The following is a 14,746-nucleotide window of genomic DNA, read 5'->3' on the forward strand; positions in this document are numbered from 1 at the left end:
TTTGGGCCTAACTTGTTGTGCACTCTCTGTACTTCCTGGACTTGTGTGTTTAATTCCTTTGCCAAATTAGGGAAGTTTTCTTTCATTATTTTTTCAAATAAGTTTTCAATTTCTTGCTCTTCTTCTTCTTCTGGCACCCCTATGATTTAGATGTTGGTACCTTTAAAATTCTCCCAAAGATTCCTAATTCTCTCCTCATTTTTTTCAATTCTTGTTTCTTCTTTCTGTTCTGGGTGAATGTTTATCTTTTCTTTTTGTTCCAGATCATTGATTTGAATCCCTCTCCTGGTAGTTCCCTGGAGATTTTTATTTATTTTAGTGTAACCTTCATTTCTTCCTTTATGTTGTTGTCATACTCAGTGAGTTCTTTGAGCATCCTGATCACCAGTGTTTTGAACTCTGCATCTGATAGGTTGATTATCTCCATTTTGTTTAGTTCTTTCCTGGGATTTTATTTTGTTCTTTCATTTAGGCCATATTTCTTTGTCTCCTCAATTTGGCAGCCTCCCTGTGTTTGTTTCTGTTTGTTAGGTAGAGCTGCTTTGACACTTGTCTTAGTAGTGTGGCCTGTAAATTGTGTGGGGCGGAGCCTTAGGTAATTGCCAGGGTGGAGCAACCTGCTTCACTGCTTTGTAGCTCTGCATGTGAGGAGGGCTCCAAGAGGGGACAATGCCACTGCCTGGCTTCTGGAGGTTTGCCTGGCACTTGTCCCATTTCCAGTTACATCACCCACTTCCCATATGTGACTGGTGCCCTTCCAGCTGTTGCCCTGGTGCTGAGTCCCAGCGGTTTGTATATGTTCTAAGTCTATGCAGGCCCTTTAAACAGAGTCTCCTGAAAATCCCAGTTTCCTCTGCTGCTCCAACCCCTACTGGTTTTTATAGCCAGAAGTTATGGGGATTCATCTTCCTGGGGCTGGAACCCTAGGCTGTGCCATTTGGCCTGGGGCTGAGATTGCTTATTTCCAATATCCCTCCTTTCCTCTTTCTTCTCTCTCTCCCTTTTCTCCTTCTTTTCAGATTGATAATAATATCTTCACTGAGGCTTTTCTGCCCACTACAGCTGTGTAACAAATATCCTCCAACCTCCTCAAAATAAAAATAAAAATAGGTGCTTAAAACAACCATTTTATACCACACTTAAAAAAGCTAAAGAGATTTGACAACCAATGCAAAGCCTGATTCTAGACTAGATCCTGTACTAGCAGGGAAAAATGCTCTGAAGTGCATTATTGAGTCAGCTGACAAAATTGGAATATAAATGGTAGATTACACAAACATTTTCATATCAGTGTTAAATTTACTAGTTGATAAGCGTACTGTGGTTATGTGAGATAATATCCTCTTCTTAGGGGATACACACTGAAGCACTTGGGGGATAAAGGGCCATAATGTTTGTAACTTACCCTTAAATAGCTAAAAATTCATTTTATAAATTACATATAAATATATATTACATATGAAAGAGAGGGAGAGAAAGAGAAAAATAGGTAAAAAGGGGAGGATAATAAAGGAAGTGGGGTAAAATGCTCACAACAGTTGAATTTGAGTAAAGGTAATGAGTGTTCTTTATAGTATGTATAGAAATTATTCCCAAATAAAAATTCTTAAAAAGTGGAAGAACCAGTTTACTATTTTATTTCGCTCATACTTTTGTGGGTCAGGAATGGCTGGTCTGGGTTGCTTTTGCTTGGAATCTGTCATACAGTTGCAGTCGGTCAAATGCCAGTAGGGGCTGCAGGCATCTGAAGGTCAGCAGACTGGGTGTCCAAGATGTCTCACATGACTGGCAGTTGATGCTTGCCATTAGCTAGGAGCTCAACTGGACTTTTTTTCTGAGGGGAAGAAAGGCAGAAAGAGAGGGAGTGAAACATTGATGTGAGAGAGAAACATTTGTCAGTTGCCTCTCATACCCACCCCGACTGGGGACCAAACCCACAACTGAGGAATGTATCCTAACTGGGAATTGAACTGGTGACCTTTTGATTTGCAGGGTGACAGCCAACCCATTGAGCCACACTGGTCAGGTCAGCTGGACCTTTTACTGGCATGTTTACATGTGACCTCTCTAGCATGGCAGTCTCATGGTAGCTAAACTTCTTACTTTGTTTCTCCTAGAGTGAGAACAGGTGGAAGCTGCATGGCCTCTTCTGACCTAGCCTTGGTAGCATCTCTTCTGCTGAATTCTACTGGTTTCAAGAGAGTCACTAGGTTGTGTCCAAGAACTTGTAGTCATGTTCCAAATCTGCCATAAATGCTTATTACATGCCAGGTGCTATTACATGTTTTCACTCATTTGATTCTTCCTCGAGGTAGATAGTCTTAGTCTCCTTATTTTAGAGAAGAGATGCACAGAGTTTAAGTAAGTTCCCAACATCACATCATTATTGGAAGAGCTAGGATTTGAATGCAGACGGTCTGGCCCCAGAACCCATGGCCTTATCTGCTACTCTATACTGCCTCTACGTAGAACTTTGATTCCTGCTACATTTGGCTAAACTGCCATACGCATAGAGATGATCACTTTTCATTCACAATCAGTGGTATGCAAACTCCCAAAACATTCAAAATCATGTGACACAATTCTTACCTCTCAGCTCTTTTGCATATGTGGTTTCCTTTCCTTTCAATTATTTGTCTGCTTATATTATTTATTATTCTGGTCTTTTAGGGAGCTTTCCATGACTGCCCAACTCTGGGGTGAGTGCTTCTCCCATGGGTGCACATGCTACCAGTGCTTAGTAGTTACTGCCCTTATCATTATGCCTTATACTTTGTCTGTTCTCCTGGCTGTCTCTCCCATCCAACTCTAAGTTCCCTGAGGGCAGGGATATTGTTTTTTTCATGAAAGGATCTCCATCCAGCACAGTACCTGGTATGTAGTGTGCAAATAAATACATACTAATCTCTCATACCCCTTATATACACTCCTTATATACAATTACCATATATTTCTCAAACATAAACACAGCCACTAAGACTCTCCTGGCACATACAAAATCTGTCACATTCCCTCTTGCCCACGCATGCTTCGTTCATCCTCAGTCTCTGTCACATTCCCCACACACTGTCACAAGTTCATCACGCACACAATACTGTGACAAAGCTCTAATCCTCAATCACTGCCACGTAGTTTTCAACACAATCACGGTCACCATCTGTATTCTTAAAACAGGATATTTACTCTCCCACAAATGGAGTTAAGATGACAACAGCTCTATTTTTCACACATGCCTTCACACACACAGTTATAGTCACACTGTCTAATGTCTTCTTCCCACTCCCATTTGACACCCTCTCACACTCTTACATACACACACACGCACACTCACGTGCACACACACAAATGGGGAGTTAGGGGGCACATCCGCGGACGTCTGAGCCCTGGGTCAGCTCGGGAATCTCAGCCCAGCCCACGCGGCCCCGCCCCTCCCCGCCCCCTCATGCATATGCAGCACTTAGCCTAGCAGCCCGGCCCCCAGACGGCCATTTGTAGCGGCGCTGGAGGCTGCCTTCGCCAGGCGCTAAGGAGACGTGTGGAGTAGTGCGCCCCTCGACCGCTGCTGCCCCTGGTCTCTGCGGTCACGCCGCTTCTCCGCGTCTCGGGCGGGACTTGGCCATCCAGGCCCTTGTGCTGCCGCACGCACCAGCCTTCCCGGCAGCTCCGGGCGCCTGAGACCCCCGCCCGGCCGCTCCCCTGCAGCCCGCCTGCCGCACACGAACCCGGAGCCGGGCCTAGAGCGGGCGGCGGCTCGGCGTGGCCGGGCTGGGCTCCGCGGCGTACCCATGGCCGCGGCCGGCTGGCGGGACGGCTCCGGCCAGGAGAAGTACCGGCTCGTGGTAGTCGGCGGGGGCGGCGTGGGCAAGTCGGCGCTCACCATCCAGTTCATCCAGGTGCCTAGAGAGGGCCTGCTGGGGGCGTCGGGGTGGGGGGAGGACGGCGGGCGGGGGCTCGCGCTACCTGTGGCGGGGCAGCCCCCGCGACCCCGCCCCGGAGGTGCTGCGCGGGGCAGATCTGTCCTCCAACCCTACGGCTCCTGTCTGCCTGGCGCCCTGTTCCGCGTCCCGGGAGTCGTGCTTCTAAGGAATGTGGCCGGGAGGGCGGAACTGGGAGGTAGGAAGCGCAGATCCACCTTATCGCTCTGGCCGGGGCCCATGCCCCCTGGAGAGGCAGCGCTGCTGCGCCAGGCTTCCCAGGCTTCCTGCCTGGAGGGCCCGGGCCCAGGCGGGGTGCGTCGGGCATGGGGCAGGAGCCCCCCGCGCTGGGTTTCCAGCTGCCCTGGGCGCCTCCTGGACCGTCGGTGCAATCGCGGTGGTAACTTGGCTGCGGCTCCGCGTGGTCTCCGGGATTCTCCGCGCACGCTGAGCCGGAGCTGCCCGCTTCAAGCAGTGTGGTGTTTCTCTTTGTGTGCGTGCTTTTCTTTTAAGTAATCTCTTAGGTAATATACCCGGGTGGGAGTGTGTGATAATACCCCAGGGAAATGGTGGCTTCTAGGAGGTGAAGAATGTTCTCCGATAGGGGTGAGACCATTTCCTAGGAATTCCTGGTGCCTTCCTCCTCCTAGTCCTGCCAAGGTGAAGTTTGGGATGGGCCGGACTACGAGGTGACCAACCTAGTCGAGCATTCTGTGTCTGTTAAACCACCGTCTCCCCCACCCCCACCCCTCTCTGGTAGCTGGAGGCGGAAAGTCAAGGGTTGTAAAGAAAAGGGAGGTGGAATTCTTTATTCTTGGGATTTGCTCTCGGTAAGAGGTTTGAGTGATCATTTTTGGGATTTTTAAAAAGAGAAATCCAGTTATCTCTGCTTTTATCAACCTAAGAGGTGTGGTGTATGCAGGGGGAGAACGAAGGTACCCCATTATAAAAGGAAACAAAGATATTCTTAGTGTATCATGAGTACAGTTAAGATGCTTTGGTGAAATGTTTATTTCTGGTTTACATTTCATCCATTTGTTATCAGTTGGGATACTTGAATAGCTTATTTCGTTTCACTAAATGTTTATGGTGACATTAAAATACAGAGTACTGAAACGGAAATGTGATCATTACCTTTCACATTGACTAAATGAACAGTAATTGATGTTATGCTATTTCAAGGTATTAAAAAACTGCAGGAAGAGAAGATGTTTGTATAATGAGCCTTTACAGGATGCTCATTAGTGGGTTAAAAAAATTACACGAAGAGGTGAGATTGGTTTAAGTTTAGAAGGCTGAGGAATCAGGGATGCTGTCATGTTGCTATTTCCCTAGGGCTAAAGAGAGACTTTTAAGTTACTGATGGCAAAGCTAAACAATTTATAGCTAACCCTTTCTTTGGGTATTTCAGTTAATGGAGGTGGTGGGGGTGGTTAGCCAGGAGTGAGAGAGTAATCCTGAGTTCCAGAATTAATTGTGCTACCTAAAAGACTTAAACCACAAATATGTCTTTAGTTTTTTGGTTAGAGGAACCATCTATATGTATTTGAATTTGACTGTTAAGTGAATTATTTAATTAAAGAATTGGAACCTTTTGCTGGTTTTCTAATGATTTTCTAGAATTCATTTGTTAAGTGCCTCCTTTATTTTTTTAAAAGGTTTGCACATTTTTATTTCTAAAGATTGTATTTATTTATTTTTAGAGAGCTGGGAAGCAGGGGAGAAGGAGAGGGAGAGAATCATCGATGTGTGAGAAGACACATCAACTGGTTGCCTCTTTCACATCCCCAACCAGAAACCTAGGCATGTACTGTGACCAGGAATCAAACCGGTGATCTTTTGGTTCCCAGTCTGGTGCTGAGCCACACCAGCCAGGGCTAAATAACACCTTTATGAATAGAAATGTACCTAGGTGGTTTAGATGCTATAAAAGAAATAGAGGAGGCACGTATGCATGGGAAAGCCATGTATTTATACATTGAGACGTAGTATGAACCTTGAGTCATACAGGTTTGAGTGCCTGATCTTGCTTTGTTATTTATTCGCTGTGAGAACATTGCCAATATACTTTGCTCCTCAGTTTTCTCTCCAGTAAAATGGGTTTGATCTCACATTCTTTATAATCCTTTAAGTTATGGGAACATTCCTGTAGTATGTACTTGGTTAATGATGGCTATAAAATAAGTTTTTATGTGTACAGTTCTGTAGCACATTTAAATGCTAAGGGAAAGTCAGTTTGGAAAGGGTTGGTAAAAGTACTATGTGGCCCTGGGCAGTGTGGCTCAGGTGGTTGGAGAGTTGTCTGTGAACCTAAAGGTTGAGGGTTCAATCCCAGGTCAGGGCACATAACTAGTTTGTGGGTTTGAACTCCGGTCGGGGTGCCTGCGGGAGGTAACCAATGTTTCTCTCTCTACCCCCCTCTCTCTAAAATCAATGAAAAAATGTCCTCAGGTGAGGATAAAAAAAGAAAGTCTGATATCGGGTTGATGATGAGGAGAGAGGACATGTCTTAAGTGAATATGGGGAGTCATGCTAGCTTTGTGAGAGGAGGCAGTCAGGGAGGTGTGTGGGAAAGGCAGTTGACTTGGGGCCAGTGCAAGGGAGAAACAGAGGCTCTAACTTTGAGGAGACTTTCTGGGGAGTCAGGAGCCAGACCGCCTGGATAGAGTTTTAAGCTCTGCATAGTGGTAGGCAAATTTTACTCAACCTATCTGTACCTCAGTTTTCCCCATCTGTAAACTGGGGAAGTACAAAGTACCACATACCACTGTTGTGTAAATTAAATGAGTTAACATGTCAAGAGCCTAGAACAGTGTCTAGTGCATAGTAAGGCTACAGACATTACTATTATTGTTGTTATATTAATCTTAGATCATGGAGCTAATATGAGTATCTTCTACACTTAATAGAGCTGCTGTTTATTGTCTGACTCCTGGAACATTTTTATTCATTATGCATTCGTTGTCTAGCACTAGTAATTGGAGGGAGACGAAACGGCAGAACGGTAATAACCTTAATAAGCCGAAGTCAGTTCTTTTTGGAGGAGATCAAGATGGCATAATTGGTTTTATTTATTTTTTAAGACTTCAGATTTTAAAAAGTGTTCTATAGTGTTCAGTATATGTTTTTCTATTTTGTAATCTTAAGCAGAAAAAATATTGTAAATTTGGGAGTGAACTTAAAAATAACTTTGCCTTAAGCCTTGACTTTCTTTAATCTTAGCTCTACTTGTTTTCTGTGCTAATGAAGAGCAGCAAAATTAGGAAATTAAGTTAATAATTACTTAATTGAGGTACCTTTTCCTCTTTAAAATGAATATAACATCATAGAATTGATAAAAATGTAAAATATTGTTATTAAGCGTATATGTGTGTACATGACCTTTTTAAAATTTTTTATTTTTTAAATATATTTATTTTATTTTATTTATTTGTTTTTAGAGAGAGGGGAAAGGAGAAAGAGAGGGAGAGAAACATCACTGTGTGCTTGCCTCTTACACACCCCCGCGGGGGACCTGGCAGGCAACCTAGTTATGTGCCCTGACTGGGAATTGAACCAGCGACACTTGGTTCCCAGGCCGATGCTCAATCCACTGAGCCACAGCAGCCAGGGCTGTACATGACATCCTTTATGTTGTTCATAGCTTTTTGAAAGATGTTTTAAGTTCTTCTGGTAAATAGAATACCTAAATGGCGAGTAAGCTCTAGGTAGGAAATTATCCTAACATTGTAGAAAGTGAAGTGGAGAGAACATGTAATATCAGGCTTCTAGGCCTCCCTATGCAGGTGAAATTGGGTAATATTTTAATCTCCCTAATCTCTTCAAGGCTTCAGTTTCTTCATGAAATACTGAGTTTAGTTGAACAAATCTCTGCAGCTTTCAAATTCATGGTTCTTTCTTTCGTAGTTAACTAGCTATATGTCTTTGGTCAAGTTTCTTATGTTCTCCAAGTGTGCTTCCCTATATGAAAAGGGAACAAATAGTGGTACCTTTAGGATTTTTGGGGAAAATAGTATAACACATGCATATCCATTTAACACAGTGCCATCTACAGAGTACGTAAGTAATAATTGTTACCTGGTTTTATTTGCTGTTAATTCTGTATCTTGTTCCTCCAAAAAAAAATTGTAATTTGTCCATTTTTCCTTGACACAGAATCTGGTCTCTTATTTTAAGTATTCAACACCCTCCTCCCCCTTATCACCCCAACCTCATAATCCCCTCCTCACTTTCCTGTGGTATTTAGGTGATCAGTCTTGATCCATTTCCAGTTGGGGAGACTCTTTTTATCAGTTGGGGGTTAATTTGTGGGAATAATGGAGTTATCTTTGGGGTTTTGAGTTAATGATAATCTAGCAGCTCTGAGAACAAACCGAATGTGTCTTACAGAAACAGAGAAATTTCCCAGCATCTGTTATTTGTTTAAGCATCCTGATTTTAATTCAGCAGTTTGTCAGATTTTGAGCAATATAGGGGGTAGCTGATTTCTCACATACTGCATTTTAGTTAGTCTTAAAACCTGATAGTCTGGACCTAATACAGACATTGCTTTTTACGTAGTTTGTCTTTCTTTTTTGAAAAAAAAATAATTTCACATATGGTTTTAGGAACTATTTGAAGGTTTTATTTATTTTTAGAGAGAGGAGAAGGGAGGGAGGAAGAGAGGGAGAGAAACATTGATCAATCTGTTGCCTTTCGAATGTGCCCTGACCGGAGACCAAACCTAGAACCCAGGCATGTACCCTGATCAGGAATCCAACCGGTGACCTTTCGCTTGGTGGGGTGATCGACAACCAACTGAGCCACACCAGTCAGGGCTAGGGTTTGTCTTTTGTTGAAATCATTTTTGTTGCCGTTTCCTGGGGCAGAGACCCTAAAAGAGGTTTTAAGACTTCATGTGTTTGTGTTCGTAGTTGATCCGTATGTGAAGATTTGATTCCTGAATTGCTGTTCTGTTGTTACATCTTGAAGACACATCCTGCCGTAATAAATCACTTAAACTTATTTTTATCTGTGAATTTGAAACTATACTGTAGACTTATTTTTAGTGTGCAGATTACTGGTTTATTTACATTTTCATAGTAATTTACAAGTAAGACATCTCAATGGTGGTACTTACTAGAGATTTCCTCGTTTTGGTAACAGTTGAAATGGTTCTGCTGGCTATTACTAGACACAAATGCTAGGTACTCAAGGAAGAGCACTGTCTTGTAGAGTACAACTGCTTTTGGTAGAGGAAAAACAAAAGGAAATTCTAATGTAGGATTTCTGAAAACTCATTCTTACTTGTTCGTGTGTGTGTGTGTGTGCGCGCGCGCGGGCGCGCGCCACTCGCCTGCATCTGTCTGCCCATCCGCCCTGGGATGGGGAAATTGGGGGAGTGTAGTAAGGACACTTGTGTTGAGTACTTCAAGAACCCTGCTTTTGACAGGCAGACAGCTAACTCCTGGGATGGGATTTTTAATTCATGTGTTCCTAAAGTGTCATGGGTCTTTCCTAAGCTTTGAAATGAAAGTAGTCTGTTTAATTCACCTAGGAAAGTAAATTGGTAGCCTTAAAAGTAGGGGAGGGGAGGGAAAGAGACTTTCTTAAAGCAGAATTGCTTTTTTTTTTTATTTTTTTAATTTTTAGGGTTCCTTTTTCAAATTAAAATTGATGTCTTAAAATTCAAATAGATTTTGTGATGCTACATGAACATTTATGTCCCCCACCCTGCCTTTTTTTTTTTTTTTTGTATGGAAAAATAGAAGTACTTGTAGGATATTAGTTCTACTGTGCCCTCCTTAACTGAAAAGTGATAATGAGTAAAAGACTTTCTCTCCACCTGTAGACAATGAGGAGTTAATAGTCATTGAATCTTCTTGAAAGGCCTTGATCTTGAATAACTTTGTAGAGCCACTGAGTCTGTGTTTGGGATTGAAATTTAGTTTAAAGTAATGTCCTGGGTAGGCCTCTGATTTCTATTTTGCAAAGAAAAATGTCTCCCAGGCTTTTTATGAATAAGATAAAGATTCATATGTTTATTTAACTATTTTCTGTGTGGTTCTGAAAGAAGCAAGGAAATATAAGTTGTCAAATTGTGCTGCTGGAGATATAATTAGACTTAGTTCCTTGTAACCTTGTAAATTATGTGTTATTTTTAGTGTTTTATAAAAGCAATGTGATTGTTTATTGGTTACCTAGCAGTAAATAGCATTGTCTTAGTTTAATTAAAACTTTTATAGTCGCAGAATTTGTTGTTTGTACATATTAGTTTATTATTCCCAACTGACTTACCTTGTCATGTCATATGGTAATGTTTTTTCTCTAGGAGGAGCTTTCTTTACAAGTAGGAAATGTTCATTACTAGAAATATGAATGTAAATGTTAAAATGACACCTAGTGTTGCTTTTAAAAAAAACTTTACCCAGATTTCCCCAATGCCAACATTTTATCATATCAGTTTCATCTCTCCCCTTATATATACACACTGTATATATACACACTACTTTTTTATGAATTTAAGTATAAGTTGAAAACATTGCCCCTTATTTTTAATTAAAAAAACGTATTTTATTTTGGGGATAGAAAAATTATTAAAATTTTTATCCATTTTTCTCTTACTCCCAAATTCCTCTGTCCCATATTTATTCAGTCTCATTAATAGTTCTGGGAATAATGGATAGTGTCCATCACAGTTTCCTTTTATTTTGGCCTGATATTCCTCATGGAAATAAAGGTTTTACTTATTTATTTTTAGAGAGAGAAGGGAGAGAGAAAAAGAGGGAGAAGAAACATCAGTGTGTGTTTGCCTTTAACACACCCCCAGCTGGAGACCTAGCCTGCAACCCTGGCATGTGCCCTGACTGGGAATTGAACCAGTGACACTTTGGTTTGCAGGCCAGTGCTCAATCCACTGAGCCACACTAGCAAGGGCTGCCCCTTATTTTTAAATACCTCCATATAGATTTCCTAAAAATAGGGGCATTTGCTTACATAGTATATAACCAAAATCAGAAATTAGAATTGATATATTACTAATCTAATATGCATAACTTTTTCAGATCTTGTGAAATGTCCCCAAAATGCCCTTAATAGCAGAAGAGCATCTCAGATTGTGTAGCGCATTCTGTTTCCTTGTCTTTATAATTTGACAGGCAGCTAATTACTGAGATGGCATTTTTAATTAATCTGTGTTGCTAAAGCTTTGAAATGAAAGTAGTCTGTTTTAATTCATTTAAGAAAATATATTGATAACTTTAGGAGTGGAGGAGGGTGGGGAAGTCTTTGTGTTTTATGACATTGACATTTTTGAAGAGTGCAAGTTAGTTTATAATTTCCTCAATTTGAGTTTGCTTCTTCATCGTTAGATTCAGGTTATGCATTGGGGGGCGGGGGCGGGAATAACAAATGATGGTTTCTTCTCAGTGCATTATATCAGGATACTTCACATACTTTTTGATTTGGCTACACATGTGCTTACATTTTTACTCAATTCCAAATTTAGGAATTTATCATAAAGATATACTTCCAACAGTATGTAAATACACATGCATGAGGTCACGGCATTGTTTGTGATACAAATAATTATAAGCAACATACAGGATAGGGGATGGGTGGAATAAGATATGATACCTTCACCCAAAGAAACATTATATGCAGCTATAAAAAGAATGGGAAGGGTCACTGTGAACTGGTGTGGAGTACTTTCTGGAATATGTTGTTAGTGAAAAAAAGAAAAGTACGAAAGTATCTATTGTATGTATAATATATTACCTTTTGTGTAAGAAAGAAGGGGAAGTAAGAAAAATACACATATATTTGTTTTTGGGACAAAAACAGCACAGGAAGGAGAAGTCAGAAATTAATGAGATTGGTTATCTGTAAGAGGTGGGTGGGAATGGAGGTGGTGACCCTTCTGAGGATACCTTTCTGACTTTTGGAACCATGTTCATTTTTCATATACTCAGTATATAAACAGTGAATACCAGTGAAATCAAGTGATGAAGTAAAACACCCACCCTAAGGTAGAGTATTCACAGAAACAAGCGAACCAAACCTTTTTTTGAAATGAGTAATATAATCACACTGAAGGGGGGAAGAAGAAAAACTAAGTAACTTTTGAACCTCTGGTATTTGGACTCTGTTCTTAGGATAAGGACCTAAAACAAAACAAAACAAAACAAAAACCCCTCCAAACAAACATTAAAACCTAGTTAATAGTTGTTTTTATTATTTTTTTTTGGAGGGGGGTTGTCACAGAGGCATGGGTTTGCAATTTTGAAACAATTTTCTGTACTAGAATTAAGCAAAAAAGTAAGTGTAATTTGTGGAAAATGGAAGCCACATTTTCTCACTGATGGAGAAGGGAATTATAAATGTGGAAAAGGGGAAGCCTAGAATGAAAAGTGATGTTTTATTTATTAAAAATTGAAAAAAGAAATCATCACCCAAGGATTTTTTATTGATTTGAGAGAGAAAAACATTGATCTGAGAGGGAAACATCGATCTGTTGCCTCCCATAGGGGCCCTGACCTCAGGATCAAACCCGCAACCTAGTTATGTGACCTGATTGGGAATTGAACTCCTGACCTTTTGGTTTACAGGACTACGATCCATCCAACTGAGCCACATTGGCCAGGGCAAACTCTGTGATGTTTGATTTGAATTGAAGATTTTGGCATGAACTCATGGTTTAGAAAGTATATGGACAGATATAGAAATGATATCTGTGGATACACATACACACGGCTGTGTATCTTTGCTCGCTCTGTCTGCTGAGAGGGCCTAGAAATGAGCACTCCATTAGCAGGGAAAACACATAGGGCCAGATCTTGGTTTCTGAGTACCACTCTTTATGAAACAGCCTTGGTGAGATGACTGGCCCCAGGGCTGGAGCAGGGAAAGATAGAAGACCAGCTCTTGTGCCATAAAGTAAAAGAAGTGCTCAGAAAACAAATTGGTGGTGACATGTCAAAGATGGAACAGTCAGTCTGTAAGAACTCCCACTGGTTAACTCTGGGACTGTATATGATCATAGAAATAAACGATGGTAATTGATTATTGCGCATAAAGAATCTGTGACTCCGTAGTGTTAAATAAATGAAGGAGGAAAGGAATTTTTTTAAAGGTAGAATTCTAAGCATAGAGAAAATGGTGGAATTAGAAAATCATTTGGCCACTGTAACAGTTGATTCAAGTATGCATCATGAATGGATATTAAAACTAGTGGCTCAAAGTTTGAGTAGCTGGAGTATCTGCCCATAAGATATTATTAATTATCAAGGAGAAAATAATAAACATATTAGAGAAACCTGGCTGATATCACCTTGAACGAGTAAGCAAGGGTAACATCTCTGGTGCTGCTTTGGGTAATGATAATAATCAGAGTTTGTTTTACTTGGTTATGCTAACAAGATCTGTTATTCATAGTCATTCTAGCTAGGCACTGAATGAAAGTAAGCCTAAAAAAACAAAGTTGAGGCAAAAAGGGAACCAGTTTTCTCTCTGTTTAAGGAGAAATTTTCTGCTTAATTTTGTAGGCAGGTGTCTTTCAAGGGAAAGTTGGTAAATTTAGTTAGACCCATACAGATTGTTAGTCATTGCACTAATCTTGTTTTTCTGCTATGTAGATCCACCCCCCCCACCCCGTGTTCTGTGATGATTTGTTTTTAAAATATTTTATTTATTTATTTTTAGAGAGAGGGGAAGGGAGGGAGAAAGAGAGGGAGAGAAACATGATGTCAGAAACTTATATTGGTTGTGTCTGTCGTACGCACCCTGTAAGCCACCAGCGTAGGGCTCTCTGGTGATTTTGCAAGGTAGAGTCTTGTTTTTTACTACTCAGATTTACCTTAAAATTATTTATATTCTTAAACATTTAATTGTAAAACCAGAATAAGTGTTGTTTCCAGTTATGGAAAACAACAAGTTTAGCAGTTTTGTTTGCTCTGTCCACACACCTTTTTCATAAATTTAGTGTCCTTGTTTAAAGCAACCAAAAGTGTCTGATTGAATCATTTTTGAAAGGTTGTTATTTTTGTTTTTTGTTTTTGCAGTTTATTTTGTTATTTTAATAAAAAATACCAGTGGTATGAATCCCTTTCTCATTAAGGGTTACTGCTCTTGCCATGCCTGTCATTCTAACTGGTTTCAGTGCTTACAAGCAGTCCTCATCAACAGCTGCGTAGTTTTGGAATGAATTGTGATTCAGAGAACATTTTCAGGTACTTTTTACTGAGAAGATATCTAAGATTATAGTTACTTCTGCATGCTAAATAATGATTTGGATGGGTACAAAATTATTGGGTCCCAACATTTTTGTATTAAAACAGTAGAGGTACTGCTTTATTTCTCTTCCATGGCTTTACCTTTATCAGGCTGGTATCAGGTTTCCATACTGCAGCAATAACGGGTTTTCTGCTTGTGTACTTGCAGCCTTTTCGTATCATTGGAAATGGAAACATTAATCAGGAACTATAAGTTTTTCTCTGGGAAACTATGGAACACTCGGGTCAGGGGATGTTTTCTTTTCCATTTTTGTATTCATTTTCTCAATTATCTTGTGAAATACTGTTGGGGACCCCAACCCGCAGAGATCCCTGGTGTCGGGGATGAAATGAAGATTTCCCAGGCAGCTTGCGCTAGGGGAGAGAAGACCAGCAAATGTCTTCCTCCAACGTCTTTTATTGAGTGCAGTAAGCTTAAGGCCATATAGCATGCATGTAAAGCTCATCAATCAATGTTTACAGAAAACAGATATTGTTTAGGGATAACAATTGAAGGAACATTGAGATCTCCCTTGGGTCAGGGTGTGTTGGACACAAAGACTTCAGATGGCCATAAAATAGGGA

The 14,746-nt window shown here is 40.7% G+C and overlaps 1 protein-coding gene and 1 long non-coding RNA gene across 4 annotated transcripts in view; one reads left to right on the forward strand and one right to left on the reverse strand.

Moving 5' to 3' along the window:
• Nucleotides 1-1,613: 1,613 nt before the first annotated feature.
• LOC150018148 (uncharacterized) lies at nt 1,614-4,540 on the reverse strand. Of its 3 annotated transcripts, none has more exons than XR_016508499.1 (3): nt 4,133-4,540; nt 2,104-2,329; nt 1,614-1,834 (listed from the first exon to the last, which is right to left on the reverse strand). It is a non-coding gene; the product is annotated as an uncharacterized LOC150018148 (long non-coding RNA). The 3 variants fall into 3 exon arrangements; XR_016508500.1 differs by lacking the exon at nt 4,133-4,540 and adding an exon at nt 3,961-4,117; XR_016508502.1 differs by lacking the exon at nt 4,133-4,540 and adding an exon at nt 3,878-3,926.
• The window catches only part of RRAS2 (RAS related 2), an 86,923-nt gene continuing 75,665 nt past the window's right edge, over nt 3,489-14,746 (forward strand). Inside the window, exon 1 of the mRNA XM_090263763.1 lies at nt 3,489-3,893. Coding sequence (XP_090119889.1) covers nt 3,786-3,893 — 108 coding nt within the window. The 5' untranslated portion in view covers nt 3,489-3,785. The remainder of the gene's footprint in view (nt 3,894-14,746) is intronic.

Source organism: Furipterus horrens, unplaced genomic scaffold (genome assembly GCF_987537825.1).
Source record: "Furipterus horrens unplaced genomic scaffold, mFurHor1.1.pri manual_scaffold_2, whole genome shotgun sequence".
Lineage (NCBI taxonomy): Eukaryota > Metazoa > Chordata > Mammalia > Chiroptera > Furipteridae > Furipterus > Furipterus horrens.